Source organism: Ooceraea biroi, chromosome 9 (genome assembly GCF_003672135.1).
Source record: "Ooceraea biroi isolate clonal line C1 chromosome 9, Obir_v5.4, whole genome shotgun sequence".
In the NCBI taxonomy this organism is placed as follows: Eukaryota; Metazoa; Arthropoda; class Insecta; order Hymenoptera; family Formicidae; genus Ooceraea; species Ooceraea biroi.
In genome coordinates, this window is record NC_039514.1 from 8,693,961 (window position 1) to 8,709,164 (window position 15,204).

Sequence of the window (15,204 nt, forward strand, 5' to 3'; positions counted from 1 at the left end):
ACAACGACAAAAATGTTTAATATTTTAATTTTTAAATGTTTAATATTCCGTTTACGTTAACGTTCTTATTTTTTCTCAAATCGTGACCGAATCGACTGTACATTATTAAAATGAATGAGTCGCCGTGATTACAAAGCGGTTACAAGCCTTCCGGGACGCAAGTTATAAATCTGCTGGTGGTTGCTACGTTTTTCTCCTTCATGGCACGTGCACGTGATGTATCCACGGGAATATGAACATACAACGTGCGTATCGTAATACGAGGCTCGTGTAGCACCTGCTTCGCTCGCGCCTTATGTGTACCATGATCTTTATCGATCGATTCCCTTCTTCTCGTAAAATACGCTATTGTTCCACGAACGATCGTGAAGGAGATCAGGTGGCTATTTACAGATCAATTGTCTTGCGCGCGTAACAATTTACAGTCTATTAACTCTGCATGTTAATTAACAATTGTGACTCTATTCTGTTCTCTCTGCTCTTTCTTTTATTATATAGCGTAAGGAGAGTCTTCGAAACTTTTGTGCTCGTAGAATATAATATGGAATTATCTTGTGTGTGTGTGTGTGTGTCTGTTTTACGGAATTGCAGTTGTCTCCGCGCACAGGTCTCGTTTAGAAACACGAGAGACTGTAATAAGATGAGAAAAGGCATAGTGAAATTAACCGTTTTCGAGGCAGTGGTGATTTCGTTCCCGCGCGATCCGTCCTCAAGCGCCTCGATTGTGAGGATTAAAGTCTTTAGGACGTCTTATTTTACGTTTCTTCATCGCGTTCCGATTTCACGGGACGCAGCCGAGGAGATGCTCGCCGAGGAGAACGTGTCCGTTGGCCGGCGCGATGGCGGCCGCGCGAAATAACGCTCAATGAAATTAACGGGGCTCGCTCGCGGCTACCTCGTCTGCCTCGCTTCCTTTTGTCGTTCTTTTGCGAGAGGGCCGCGGATTCTTCTTGTTGTGGAGTACGCCGCACGCGCGCGGCTACAGAGAACGCGCGATAAATATGTTAATTGAATAGTGCGAACCGTTACGCGCTCGCCACTCAGGAGGCGCCGATTGTGCGTCGCCGGCGATGGCACCGTTTGACCACTCGGTTTTCGCAACGAAATGCCATTCCTAGACTCTGTCGAGAACACGTCCGTGGCATTAACGCGACAGAACGAGAACTAATCAGTTCGGTCGTGCCAAATTGGATGGAGGACGCGCACGTGGCCCTCAGCATCGGGATCACGTAGGTGTCGTTTGATGACGCGGACTCCTCGAGCGGTTCCTCGCCGGAATTTCGATCGTCCGATTAAACGGAGGATAGCACGTGTAAATTGCACGCGCCTTACGTCGAAAGTCAACGACCCTCGCGCTCGCTCACGCTGCAAGCAACGTCCGCTTTTGCGAAGCGCGTGCGTGCAGCTGCGTCTTTCTACAATTCCGCCGAGTTCGGCCATACGCGTCCATCTCTCCTGCCGTTGCCAGACGGCACAGCCGAGAGATGCGAGGCGATTTCACTAATTCCAAGACGTGCGTATGAGAATCTGCCTGGAACTCGCGTTTTGCACGCGATCCGCGCGCGGCTCTTGCGCAATGCGCGAATCATTTCAAAAAGCATCCCATACGGCACGAAAACATTTCAGAAATATTTCAGAAGTATTTCATCTGACAGATGAAAGCATCTCATAGACATTGCAAACTGTTTCTGCAACAGTTATGAGACAACTCCGGAATAGCAAAATGTTCGCGACACTTGCATTCAAAACCTTGTAGAAAGGTTGCTGAAAGGTATAGATCAATCTGCAACCTTTCTGAAATATTGCCGAAAGATTATTAAAATAGCTGAAATCTTTTTGATACATTACTAAAGGTTAATTGAAATAATTTTGAAACTTTCCTATGATGTTGCACACAAATTACAAAGCTCTTATTAAAATCAATTGAAAATACTTCAGAAATTATATTTAAATTTATTATACGAGTATTCAGAAGATTGCAAATACTAAAAAGTTATAATAAAAATTATATATAAAATGTATTTATTATTTTTATTGTACGTTTTTATTTAATATTTGCAATCTAATTGATATAATAAATATGATTTCTGAAATATGCTTAATGAAAAAAATACATAATATATATAAGATGTATATAGATATGCATATATCTATATATATAAGATATATAGATTTACATTAACTTCCTTCATAGGGACTCAGCAAGACGGGTGAAACAATAAATATTCTGATCCATCCTTGAATGTATGTTGCGCATAATAAACGCACGCACATCACTGTATGCGACAGTTATTCTGTAAAATGATCATATCCGAATATTCCGAATTGTGTTAACATTCAGCATTGTTACATTTTCATGTATATATAAGAAGCATCAATCACTAGGCAGTGAATCCGAAAACAAACTTTACTTTTTCTGCCTAAAAGAGACCCATACAGCACGAAAACATTTCAGAAGTATTTCATCTGACAGATGAAAGCATCTCATAAACATTGCAAAATGTTTCTGCAACAGTTATGAGACAACTCCGGAATAGCAAAATGTCCGCGACACTTGCATTCAAAACCTTGTAGAAAGGTTGCTGAAAGGTATAGATCAATCTGCAACCTTTCTGAAATATTGCCGAAAAATTATTAAAATAGCTGAAATCTTTTTGATACATTACTAAAGGTTAATTGAAATAATTTTGAAACTTTCCTATGATGTTGCACACAAATTACAAAGCTCTTATTAAAATCAATTGAAAATACTTCAGAAATTATAATAAAAATTATATATAAAATGTATTTATTATTTTTATTGTACGTTTTTATTTAATATTTGCAATCTAATTGATATAATAAATATGATTTCTGAAATATGCTTAATGAAAAAAATACATAATATATATAAGATGTATATAGATATGCATATATATCTATATATATAAGATATATAGATATACACATACGTAGCTAAACCAAGTATTCACCAAGTTTCCCTTTAAAATGCGTGAATTGTTGGCACATTGACAAAGAGCCATTCTTATATTATATATTTTCCTTTTTCTTCCTCCAAATAGTTGATTAAAAGGAAAGAATTATATAGATATATAATTCTCTGTTCAACCAACACTTATATTTGAAAGAAAAAAAGGATACGTGAAGATAATGCATTTTTTTGTCAACTGGTTAGCTTCACTAAAGATCGAATACTTGGTCTAGGTATATATATAATTTTACTTTTTACAATATTCACATTTTTTCAAATTTATTGCATGTGGTAGGTTTTAGAAACATTTCTGTTGCAACATTTCATATGACATATTGCGGAATCCTTTCAGAAATGTTGCATATGAAATGTGAAATCTTGAAATGATTTTAAAATCTTCCTGAAAGCTTTCTGTATTAATCGGTGCTGTATGGGATTCGACCGCAGTTGCTGGGAATAAACGTGCGGAAACGACAACGTTGCGGGGCAACAAGAAAAAGCGAAACGAGAAGAAACGGGAAGAATGTCTCGATTCGCCTCGTCGTCTTTGCGTCGTCCTCGCAAACGGCTCGATGAAGCGAATATCGGGAGCCGCAAGGCTCCTGAAACGTAAAATGCAAGGCAGATAAAGAATGGGCGGTGATGGTTGCGCAAGATGACAGGTGAAATTCAGCAGGTCGTCAAAGTTCACTTCGCTCGGACGCCACGCTTCAGATTGGCGCACGTCGGCCGCGAGCGACGTGCGTCCGCGTAGTCGATCACTTCCTAGACGATAGCGCGATCGTCGTCGCCGCAGGACACGAGCCGCTTTCGCGTTATCTGTTCTTCCATTACGAACCCCATCGGCCGTTTTGCTTCGTCGCATCCCCTGCTTCTTAGCGGTGGTAAACCAGCAGCCCTCCAACGCGCTGCATCCAGCCGAGGCCGCTGGCAGCCGCCAGTGGATGCACGTAAATAGCAGGATGACGATAATGGGTGGTTGCACTGGGAAACTCGTGCGTTTCTGCGTTTATTCCTGTGCACTCGATCAAACGTGACGACACGGAAGGGCGATGGGATAATCGGAGCCGGCTCCAGGCGTTTCTGCATCTCTAGGCACGAGACTGAAGTATCGGTGGCGATAACTCGTGGCTGCTCGTTGCGAGGTGTACTATGCATGTAAAACAGATGAAGAATGATGAGGGAATATTATTTCTAACAGAGCGAAATTGTTAGTGTTTGTTAAAAGTTCCGCGTGCAAAATAGCATTAACGCAAACATGTTTTGCTCTTTTCAGGATCTTGTTTTGACATTCAACTCAGTAAATGAAAATCTAAGCAAATAATAAGTGCGAGATCATAGTAAAGCTTGTTATAAACGGAGAAAGAGAGAAGGAATGCAAATGTATTGTTACACTTGCAGTTAAAGTACCTTAACTCGTCTTCTTAAATATTAAACAATCCCGGAATGGTGTAACGCTGCTTCTCGAGCCGTAAACTCACCCTGTACGTTGCGAAAGCTTCCGCAATCACGGGCAGCGGATGTGTACTTAGCCGAACCTACGTTTTTCATCCGTCGCAGGAAAAGGCGAAGCAATGTAAAGCACTTACGCGAGGACGGTTTCCTGTGCCCGCTTTCGTTGCGCAAGGGACGATACGGGTTACATAAGTCGTGGAAGCCCTGTTTCGTGCCGCGCGCGAGGATAACGTAAAACCGCCACGTTGCGTTATCGCGATTTGTGCAGTTTGCTCGAGGAAGGTGACGAGAGGCTCGCCGCTCATTGAAATCGCCAGCATGAAAACGGCAATCCGATGAGGCAACGTCCCGCCTTGCATCGCACGTCGTTGATGCACTCCGCGCGTGATGACGTGAGATTGCGTGTCTTCGAAGACCATAGATAGATCCGCAAAAGCGAGCGCTCGTCCAGCGATAGCCGATCGGAAAACGCGTTGCATTACCCGTGCAATTAGTCATGAGAGATCGAACCGCGCAGATAGACGAGAGCGTATCCTTTGTGAGGAGTTAACGGCCCTCGCGAGAATTTGCACGCGGGTGTTTAAGGCGATTTTATGCCGCGAAATGCAGCGCGCGATCGAACGTGACCGTCGAGGAAAACGCTGCCGAGACCGCGCACGATTATTACGGGAGAACGCGTGATCATCGAGGCTGGGAAGGCGCGGAGCTGAAACGACCAACTTCCAACATTCTTTTGGAGTCTTCGAGGCGATCCTGAAAGTCCAACGTGCTCTGGAAAGCCTGCTTTTATTTTAGTCTCCCACGATTACGGGCAAATTGATAGCACGCGATAGGTTGGCGTTAGAAGGGAAAACAGGAGCATTAATTAGCACGTCGTTCCAGAAAATCGTCGTCGTTATTACTATCGTTATATGCAAGCAAAAGTGAAGCCTTCAAGTGTGTAGAAATTAATGTCCTCTGCGAGGCCTGAGCAATTTGCTTAGCACGAAACATTAAAGCATAATATTCTCGTTGAATTGTAAATATATTTTTATAATAAGTTGCATAATTTAAGATATACATTTGTTCTCGCTTACTTTTTTCGACGGAAAACGAATATATGTTTACCCATGCATGCGTCGTTAATCGTAGAAAGCCAGCAAAAGGGAAACGTAACAATCGCGTTAAGATAATGACCAGCAAACACATCGTCTGTTGCAGGGTCGAGTGGCGCCGGATGCGGTTATCCGGGTGCACCGGCACACAGCAGCGTGCGTTTCACCGGCACTGACGTCGACGACGTTATAGACGAGGAGGATGCTCTCCTTAAGGACACCACGTTACCGGAGGGCACCGTGGCCACGTACTCCTGCGAGCGAGGATTCGAACTCCTGGGACCAACGAGAAGAGAGTGCCAGGCCAACGGCATGTGGATGCCGGAGGGTGTGCCCTTCTGCGGTAAGTTCCATGCATGTTCTCGAGATATCTGCGATGTTCATATTATTCATCTTAAATTAAAAAAAAATCGATTGATCGAATTGATCGGAAAATTCGTAAACATGAATCGCTCGCTCCGATCTGGCTTTCCAATGATCGCGGATCGAATCGCGGATGGCGGGTGAGGGGGACCCGTCACGCTCGTCAGAAACGTCCACGCGGTTTCGGGGAGGCAAGTGACCCGGTTCCACGTGTCCTTGACCGAGCAGGCGGCCCGACGACGATGATGCTATGCCAAGAAACGCCATGCCGATGCGGTGGGGGCCGTGCACCGTTAACTCTGAACCTGTTACCGCCTAAGAGTGCCCGCGGCCTTCCCAACCTCGTGCGCATTCCTCGCACGGGCCCGCAGAATCGGAGGGCTCGAATCTTGGGTTGTCCTTGGACCGGGTCCCCACGAATTTACCCCGTTCTCCAACTGCTCCCGGAAATGTCGCCCCCGTCTGCGTTCGCCGCGTATCTCGGCCGTAAATTCGCCTTCGTTTTTGCCTTCCCGAGAGCGGACGTGCGACATGCGCGATAAATTCAGCGAAATGAGTATGGTTTATTTTACGCGACGCGGAATGTTAATTCTCTTCCCCGACGACGTCGGTGAAACCCGTCGCGCCAAGATGGCAACCGCGCTCATTAGCAAGTCGTTCGCTTCACGACCGAAGTATCTCACGTATTTTCCTACATGCCCATACGTATGTACGTGTGTATGCACTCATATTTGTGCACTGCTCTCTCGTCGGCGAGAGAGATTATCCAACCGATAATGCATTCCTCATATCCCGTGCACACGACGTGCAGCAGACAGCTATTTATCGCGCGGAATGCCTGTTCTAGTCCCGCAGTCGATCATCTCGAGAGAATGAGGTGACCGATTCCTCCTTCTTCCGCCTCTGCCGAGTAAACGCATCAGTCTCGGAGTAGACCAAATATTTGTCATACCGAGCCGCGCCGTTCGTCTCCGTCTGGAGATTCAACTGGACGGAACCAGAAGAAAGAAGAAAGTAAAAATTTAAACAGCAAACCGACCCCCATTTCTATTGGGTTGGCCAAAAAGTAATTGCGTTTTTTTCCAATAGATGGACATACATGTCTTGAAATGTAACTAACTTCATTCTAAACCGCAAATTCATTATGTAGGTTAACAACTCACAGTTCAAGCTTGTTTTACAAAAAGAAACTACACGATTTCGTTAACAATTGTTTCTTTGCCGTCGATTTCAAAATGGAAAATCAAAAAGAACATTTTCCTCATATTTTGTTTTATTACTTCCGAAAAGGGAAAAACGCTGTGCGAGCTCATAAAAAGTTATGTCATGTATATGGCGAAGATGCTTTAAAGCTGCGACAGTGTCAAAATTGGTTTACTAAATTTCGATCTGGAGATTTTAATGTGAAAGATGCACCACGCTCAGGAAGGCCAATCGAAATTGATGATGACAAAATAAAGGCACTGATCGATTCCAATCGGCGTTCAACGACACGAGAGATTGCCGAGAATCTTAACATATCGAAATCGAGTGTTGAGAACCATTTAAAACGACTTGGATACATTAGTAAGCTCGATATTTGGGTAGCACATGAGCTCAAAGAAATTCATCTCACTAAGCGTATTGACATCTGCGATTCTCTTTTGAAACGTGAGGAAAATGACCCATTTTTGAAACGTATGATAACAGGCGACGAAAAATCGATCGTCTACAACAACGTCAAACGAAAAAGATGGTGGAGCAAGCGTGATGAACCTGCTGAAAGCACTTGAAAAGCAGATATTCACCAAAGAAAGATTATGCTGTCAGTCTGGTGGGACTTTAAAGGTATTGTGTATTTTGAGCTGCTTGCAAGGAATCGAACCATTAATTCAGACGTATACTGTCGTCAACTGGATAAATTAAATGATGCCATCAAACAGAAACGTCGAGAATTGGTGAATCGCAAAGGTGTTGTGTTTCACCATGACAACGCTAGACCACGTACAAGTTTGGTCACTCGTGAAAAATTGTTGCAGCTTGGATGGGATGTGTTACCATGATGTTACCACATCCACCATATTCGCCAGACCTGGCACCATCAGATTACCATTTGTTTCGTTCTTTGCAAAACGCCTTGAATGGTAAAACCTTTACTGCTGATGAGGATATCAAATCGTTGTTGGAATTGTTTTTTGCTGAAAAAAATAAGAACTTTTTTGAGCGCGGAATCATGAAGTTGCCTGTAAAATGGCAAAAGATAATCAAACAAAATGGACAATATATTGTTTAATAAAGTTTTTGTTTCCCATGAAAAATTCGCCTTTTATTTATATAAAAAAAAACGCAATTACTTTTTGGCCAACCCAATATTTCATCGGAGAGCCATGCAATTAGCACCTGACGACTCGAGTGCGCCCGTTTCCGGAAGTGCACAGTCGTGTTCTTCCCGCGTGGGATGCAATTCATCCTGCACGTGTCCTTCCTCGGGCGAGATGCATGCAAAGTGAAAGAGCACAGCTGAGAAGAGGAAAAGAGAGAAAGAGAGAGGATTGCTCGAGATGAAATCTCACGGCCACGCTCCACGGGCTCGACGACAGGTCGAACTGTCCGCCAAACTGGTCCAGGATCATGAGAAGTGGCGCCGTGACGTGGGCGGAAGTGGGTCGTCGCGTGGATTACGAGCACACGACGCCGACACGCCCCGATGATCGCGAGGAGGACTGTCTCTTCGTAATGTGAAACGAGCAGAACGCGAGGAAGAAAGAGGAGATGCGTTTATTAGATTGCCGGCAATTTCCCAGAGCACGCCGCTAACGTAACATCTAAAACAGCGATAAACGAAGAGTGAATCATCGAGAAACTCAAAGGAGAAATCTTCGTAATTTGCCGATTAATGTAACATTGATAAAATGCATCAGGTTGAATCAGGGTAGATGTTATCGGGGCGTTGATATTTTTATTCTCTAAGGCTTTCATCCGTTGATGAGCAAGCTGAGGAATCGATTCTGCAATGCGCAGGAGTAATACATTCTTACGTCAATTCAGTGTTCCATTTTATAAATAAAAGAAAAACGCCTAAAGAGTGTCTGTGTGCGAGGCAGTAATTAATTATCAATAGAAATTAACTCTTGATAATTAAGTTCTAACGATGATCAAGTTTTCAACCGACCGTAAAATATGAGCTTGTCGTACGAGTCTCGATGATATCTTGTTAGCAAATTCGCCACCATGTGAGAAAGGGATCTTTTGTAAACGTACGACTCGATAAAAATGTCTCTGTTGATCACGTTTCTATTCATTATTGTTAATCAATGATATCGAGTGTAGTTTTTTTCATTTTAAATGTCCAGCATGTCGCAAATGACAAAGTACATGTGCAGAATTTATAGGTCACTCGACCGATTAGAGTAAAAAAAGGGACGGCCAGAAATATAAAGGAAGGCGGAGCATATCACCCCTGAAATTATTTTTGAATTTCACGGTCTGTAAGTGGAAATTGTTAATGACTTCTTAACGACTCTTATTATTTTTAAGCATTAGGCTCCATTTTTCTAACAACGCTGTTGATTTTCTTCAGCGGTTTTAGATGTCCATGATAGCGATACAATTACATTCTTTTTTGATACAATTTTAATTTCATGAGTACATTTTATCTTTTTAGAATAATGTATTAAAATATTAATAAAAAATTAGATACATATTGGAGAGAAATTCAAACTTATCTATTAAACGTCTGCGTTGAATAACAGTACGGGTTCGGCAATCTTGCTCAGTAGAGCAAGACCTTGCACATTCCTGCGGTAATATTTACGCTGATTCCTCGGGGCAAGAGGAAATACCGTACGGCAGATTAGTAAAGTTGTAATAACGGCGGCGGCATTTCTCGGCACGAGGCAATGTAGCCGTCGTGCAATTCGCATCTCTTCATCTCCTCGTCATCGTTTTGGCGAGCTAAACGCGCGCGAGCGACGTTCGCGCGAAATTGCCCACCCAAGACGGTCGCAACAGTTTCTCGTGATCCGCCGACCGCGAGAGCAAGTTGCCACTTGTGCAGCTGTGCGTAAACTTGACTTTTCGAATGTACGCTCCTCGTTCGCCTTCCGCGATAAGCGCGCGCTAATTCCATGATGAGAAACTCATCCACGAGTGTCGGCTTGACTTCCGATCGATGACGTCATGTCCGGAGGATATCTTCGGATATCACAACTCTAAAATCTTCCAACGCCAATCGCAGAAAATACGAGATACGCCGGAGATGCGAAACGGATATAAAATCTGTGGAATTTACGGACCAAGCCTATTGAGTCCAAAGCTTCTATAAAATCCATGAAGTTCCCTTCGGATATTAAATTCCATAAATATATAGCTTCTCGATTCCAGATCTCTTATCTTTCACTTCCATCCCGAGAACCATTTCAAATTAATTATCCCATTGAACATTTCCGTAAAGATATATATATATATATATCTTGTTGGGTTTAGCTTGAGTTGTGCGAGGATCCATCAGGCCGGAGAGATCATACGCGCTGTAACAGCCTTTCATCGTCAAATATATAGCGCGGTAAAGTTTTAAGGCAGACGTAAAATCGTCGTTCGTCTTGTGCGTTTCCTGTTTTCGGTCTTAAAGATCCACGAACGGCCTATTGCGAAAGTAAGGTTGCACTTTCCTCTTCGGCGCTCGATGAGGAGCGGAACTTCCTGATTGCGTTGGGATCGAGCCTCGTATTATACGGTTCAAAAGGATCCGCGCGGTATGCAGGATCGCTTGTTAAGATCATAATAAAAGCGGTTCGTTGAACTTAGCAATTTTACGACGGGATGAATTCTTGCGCCATAAATCTATTCCATCATCGGTATTCTCGTAGCAATGGGAGTATGAGGTATGTGCAAGGATAGGTGAGTGATTAGTATGCCGGCGCGATATTACTTTGCCTCGACGATCAAACTGGAAAACTGTATGGTAAGAACCTTGCAAAGAAAAATAATGGAATAGTACAAGGGTGATGCAAGCAGTAGCAATTAACTTTACGTGCACGTTGCATTTTTATAATATTGCATATAATGGAGATAGAATTTCTTCATTGGAAACGCTTATATCAGATTAAAGGCTTGTAATCTTGCTGACATGAAAATTATTAATTCAAAAATAATTTTATAGGTACTACATGTTCTTATTTCTTCCGAGAAAATATTTTTTTGGAATGCGTAAGTTTTCTTTTTATCATAATTTATTATCTCTATATCATTCCTCTCATTTTTCTCAATTTAGACTTGATTAGACTTTTTCTGTGGAATCGTTGGCTGAAACGTTATCTCGTAAATGTTACCGTGGACAATCTGGAGCAGGAATTTTATCGCGCAGGAACCGCGAGAACAATTTAATCTCAGAAAAAGGGCGCAACATTGCGCACGATCGCAAACGTTGCGGTGGTATGGCACGTGCAATCGGATTCCTTCTCCTTCTCGTATTGTATCGTTACGCTCTCATATCAGCGGAAACGATTGGCAATGTAAAAACCTTTCGCGTTCGCGTGTATAAGAAATAACTGTAAATTATGAGATAGGCACGGCATACGTATATGTCTTGTGGGAACGTGCGCGGCATACGTGGACTTCCATGGGGGCCGCGCTAGCCAGTATGTAGGTTTAGGTCGAGAATGCATCGATTATCGTTTGATGTGTTGAAGCTGCACGTCTACCCGATGGAATTCTGATTGCTTCGTTAAGATAATCACGTTTGTAGCAAACGTGGCGAACGCGCGCATCGATGAGCCTCCGATCATTCTTCGGCCGCCACGCGTACGTGAGTTTAATTGACGATTTTACGCAATGACTTCTTCTCTCGCCTGTGAAAGGCTCGCGCCTTCGAGAACGCCTTCGAAGTTCAAGAGCGATCTATACGCGATCGCCAGGTACCTAAGATGCGACTAAGCATCCCGCTAATTCAACGATCGTTCGATTGTTCGAGTCCGATTGTGCAACCTGGCATTTCCTGTGTTCCTCTGAATGGGCTTGGAGCCCTCTTCCGCGCGCACGCGGAGTACAATTACACCTGGCGGATTAAGCCTTACCGAATAAACCTGACCGCTATTTCCCAACGCTGTTTATCAGGGTATATCTCTCGGGGAGATGCGCTCACAGACACGCATACACGCGAGCGGGCTTTCAGACGGTCCTTTGTTTGCGCACCGGTCTTCTGCATCATGCGATGCACTCGCAGTCGTCTTGTCTGCGCATCTCCCGATTGTTCCATGCGGGAGACTCCACGAGGTACCACGTCGGGGCCGTGGTAACAGATTGCATGCAGGAGCACGTCGAGATAACTGAAAACGCCGCCATGAAATGCTTACGAATGAAACGTGGAACGAATCATGGATTACTGCCGGCCGCGAAAAACGTTACGCACTTATGGGAAATCCATTAACCGCTTCTATTGGGTTGGCCAAAAAGTAATTGCGTTTTTTTTTATATAAATAAAAGGCGAATTTTTCATGGGAAACAAAAACTTTATTAAACAATATATTGTCCATTTTGTTTGATTATCTTTTGCCATTTTACAGGCAACTTCATGATTCCGCGCTCAAAAAAGTTCTTATTTTTTTCAGCAAAAAACAATTCCAACAACGATTTGATATCCTCATCAGCAGTAAAGGTTTTACCATTCAAGGCGTTTTGCAAAGAACGAAACGAATGGTAATCTGATGGTGCCAGGTCTGGCGAATATGGTGGATGTGGTAACATCATGGTAACACATCCCATCCAAGCTGCAACAATTTTTCACGAGTGACCAAACTTGTACGTGGTCTAGCGTTGTCATGGTGAAACACAACACCTTTGCGATTCACCAATTCTCGACGTTTCTGTTTGATGGCATCATTTAATTTATCCAGTTGACGACGGTATACGTTTGAATTAATGGTTCGATTCCTTGCAAGCAGCTCAAAATACACAATACCTTTAAAGTCCCACCAGACTGACAGCATAATCTTTCTTTGGTGAATATCTGCTTTTCAAGTGCTTTCAGCAGGTTCATCACGCTTGCTCCACCATCTTTTTCGTTTGACGTTGTTGTAGACGATCGATTTTTCGTCACCTGTTATCATACGTTTCAAAAATGGGTCATTTTCCTCACGTTTCAAAAGAGAATCGCAGATGTCAATACGCTTAGTGAGATGAATTTCTTTGAGCTCATGTGCTACCCAAATATCGAGCTTACTAATGTATCCAAGTCGTTTTAAATGGTTCTCAACACTCGATTTCGATATGTTAAGATTCTCGGCAATCTCTCGTGTCGTTGAACGCCGATTCGAATCGATCAGTGCCTTTATTTCGTCATCATCAATTTCGATTGGCCTTCCTGAGCGTGGTGCATCTTTCACATTAAAATCTCCAGATCGAAATTTAGTAAACCAATTTTGACACTGTCGCAGCTTTAAAGCATCTTCGCCATATACATGACATAACTTTTTATGAGCTCGCACAGCGTTTTTCCCTTTTCGGAAGTAATAAAACAAAATATGAGGAAAATGTTCTTTTTGATTTTCCATTTTGAAATCGACGGCAAAGAAACAATTGTTAACGAAATCGTGTAGTTTCTTTTTGTAAAACAAGCTTGAACTGTGAGTTGTTAACCTACATAATGAATTTGCGGTTTAGAATGAAGTTAGTTACATTTCAAGACATGTATGTCCATCTATTGGAAAAAAACGCAATTACTTTTTGGCCAACCCAATATAATATTGCATAATGATGCGTGGTTCCAGTCTAAAAACAGGTCGATGATCACTAGAAATCTCGCGATACTAATAAAATTCCGTTTGGATGCTTCTCGATCTTTACGAGAGAGCAACGTAACGTTGCGGAGGAAGTCGTAAAACACAATCATAGATACAAATCAGCTAAATAAGCATAACTTGATTCTCAATCTCGTAAAACATGTCGGGTGGACGGTGCTCGTGAGATGATTCATTCGCGAGAGCGAAAGAGGCAAGTATCATTATCCTACGCGATGGTCTTGCTACACGAGTGTCGCAAGGATCTCATTCGAGGCGAATAGGCTTGCACAACGAAGGGTAATCCAATCCTCCAACCGTCGCCGACCCTGATTAGACGCGATTAAAGCAAACGCCGGGGCAATGCGTATCAGAAGGCTACGCATCGTCGCCTCCCGTTGTCGTGGCGTTAACGCCGATAAAATTCTCACGTTACGGTACAGTAAAACTACCGCAAGGCCGCCAGCTTGTTCGCGAATGCACGGCACTTGCTGTGCAAAACGCGGCAGCCGTCTCCTGCGTGCTGTACGGCTATTCACCCGTGCACCGGCTCAGCGGCAGCTCGACCTTCTTTTAATCGGACCGATATGGCAATGAGCCACGGCGATATTCTCGTGGGAAAAGAATCATCGCGTCGCCAGAGCGATACGCAATCGACGGGATTAAAGATCGAAGAAAGGAGAGCTCGCCTCTTATTCTGCCTCGTTATCGCGCTCCCTCGCTGCCCAAATTTCGATCAGACGGATCATTTAATTATGCAGTGCGTACGGAGTAATCGTCTCACGCTTCATTATAATGTAACTGTATTAATTAGCAAGCATGACGATCAATCGTTATACCGATTCTCTGTTGCAGTTCTGAACGTGGCTGGCGGCAAGGCGCCGATGCAGTCCAGCAGCGCGGAGGGCGGAATTCCGCAACGCGCGGTCGACGGAAGCAGCGGTCAGATTTACACGCCGCAGACCTGCACCCTGACGAGACCCGAGCGCAGACCATGGTGGTACGTGAACCTGTTGGAACCATACATGGTGCAGCTGGTGCGACTGGACTTTGGCAAACCGTGCTGCAGTAAGTAATGCCGTATACCTCTCGGCGCTTTACCGAGAATCCATCATCTCGCGCGATAAGTTGGGACGTTCTTCTTACGCCACATACAGGGTCCGCCACTTAAATCCGGACAAATTTAAATTTGAAATTCCCGCTATACAGGGTGGCCCATTTTAATTTATACAGTCGATTTTTTAAAAAACTGAAAGAGATACGAAAAAATGTTTCAGACAGACATGTCACGATTTCGAGGGGGACATAAGATGATACCATTGGTTTGACCTTGAATAGTCGTTTGAAGGTCACGCGAAGATCACCTTCAATTTCTTAAATTGAAACCCCAACTTTTTATTGCAGATTCTTATTCTCCATCGAAAAGTAAGTAACTTTTGTCTGAAACATTTTTCCGAAAAATGTCATCTTATGTCCTTAAAATGATCTTCAAGATGAGTTTTGAGGACATTTTAAGGACATAAGATGACATTTTTCGGAAAAATGTTTCAGACAAAAGTTACTTACT

At 43.4% G+C, this 15,204-nt stretch overlaps 1 protein-coding gene across 1 annotated transcript in view; it reads left to right on the forward strand.

The window, feature by feature from the left end:
• The window catches only part of LOC105278999, a 40,077-nt gene that overhangs the window by 7,304 nt on the left and 17,569 nt on the right, over window positions 1–15,204 (forward strand). Inside the window, exons 4-5 of the mRNA XM_026972638.1 lie at window positions 5,627–5,863; window positions 14,493–14,705. Coding sequence (XP_026828439.1) covers window positions 5,627–5,863; window positions 14,493–14,705 — 450 coding nt within the window. The remainder of the gene's footprint in view (window positions 1–5,626; window positions 5,864–14,492; window positions 14,706–15,204) is intronic.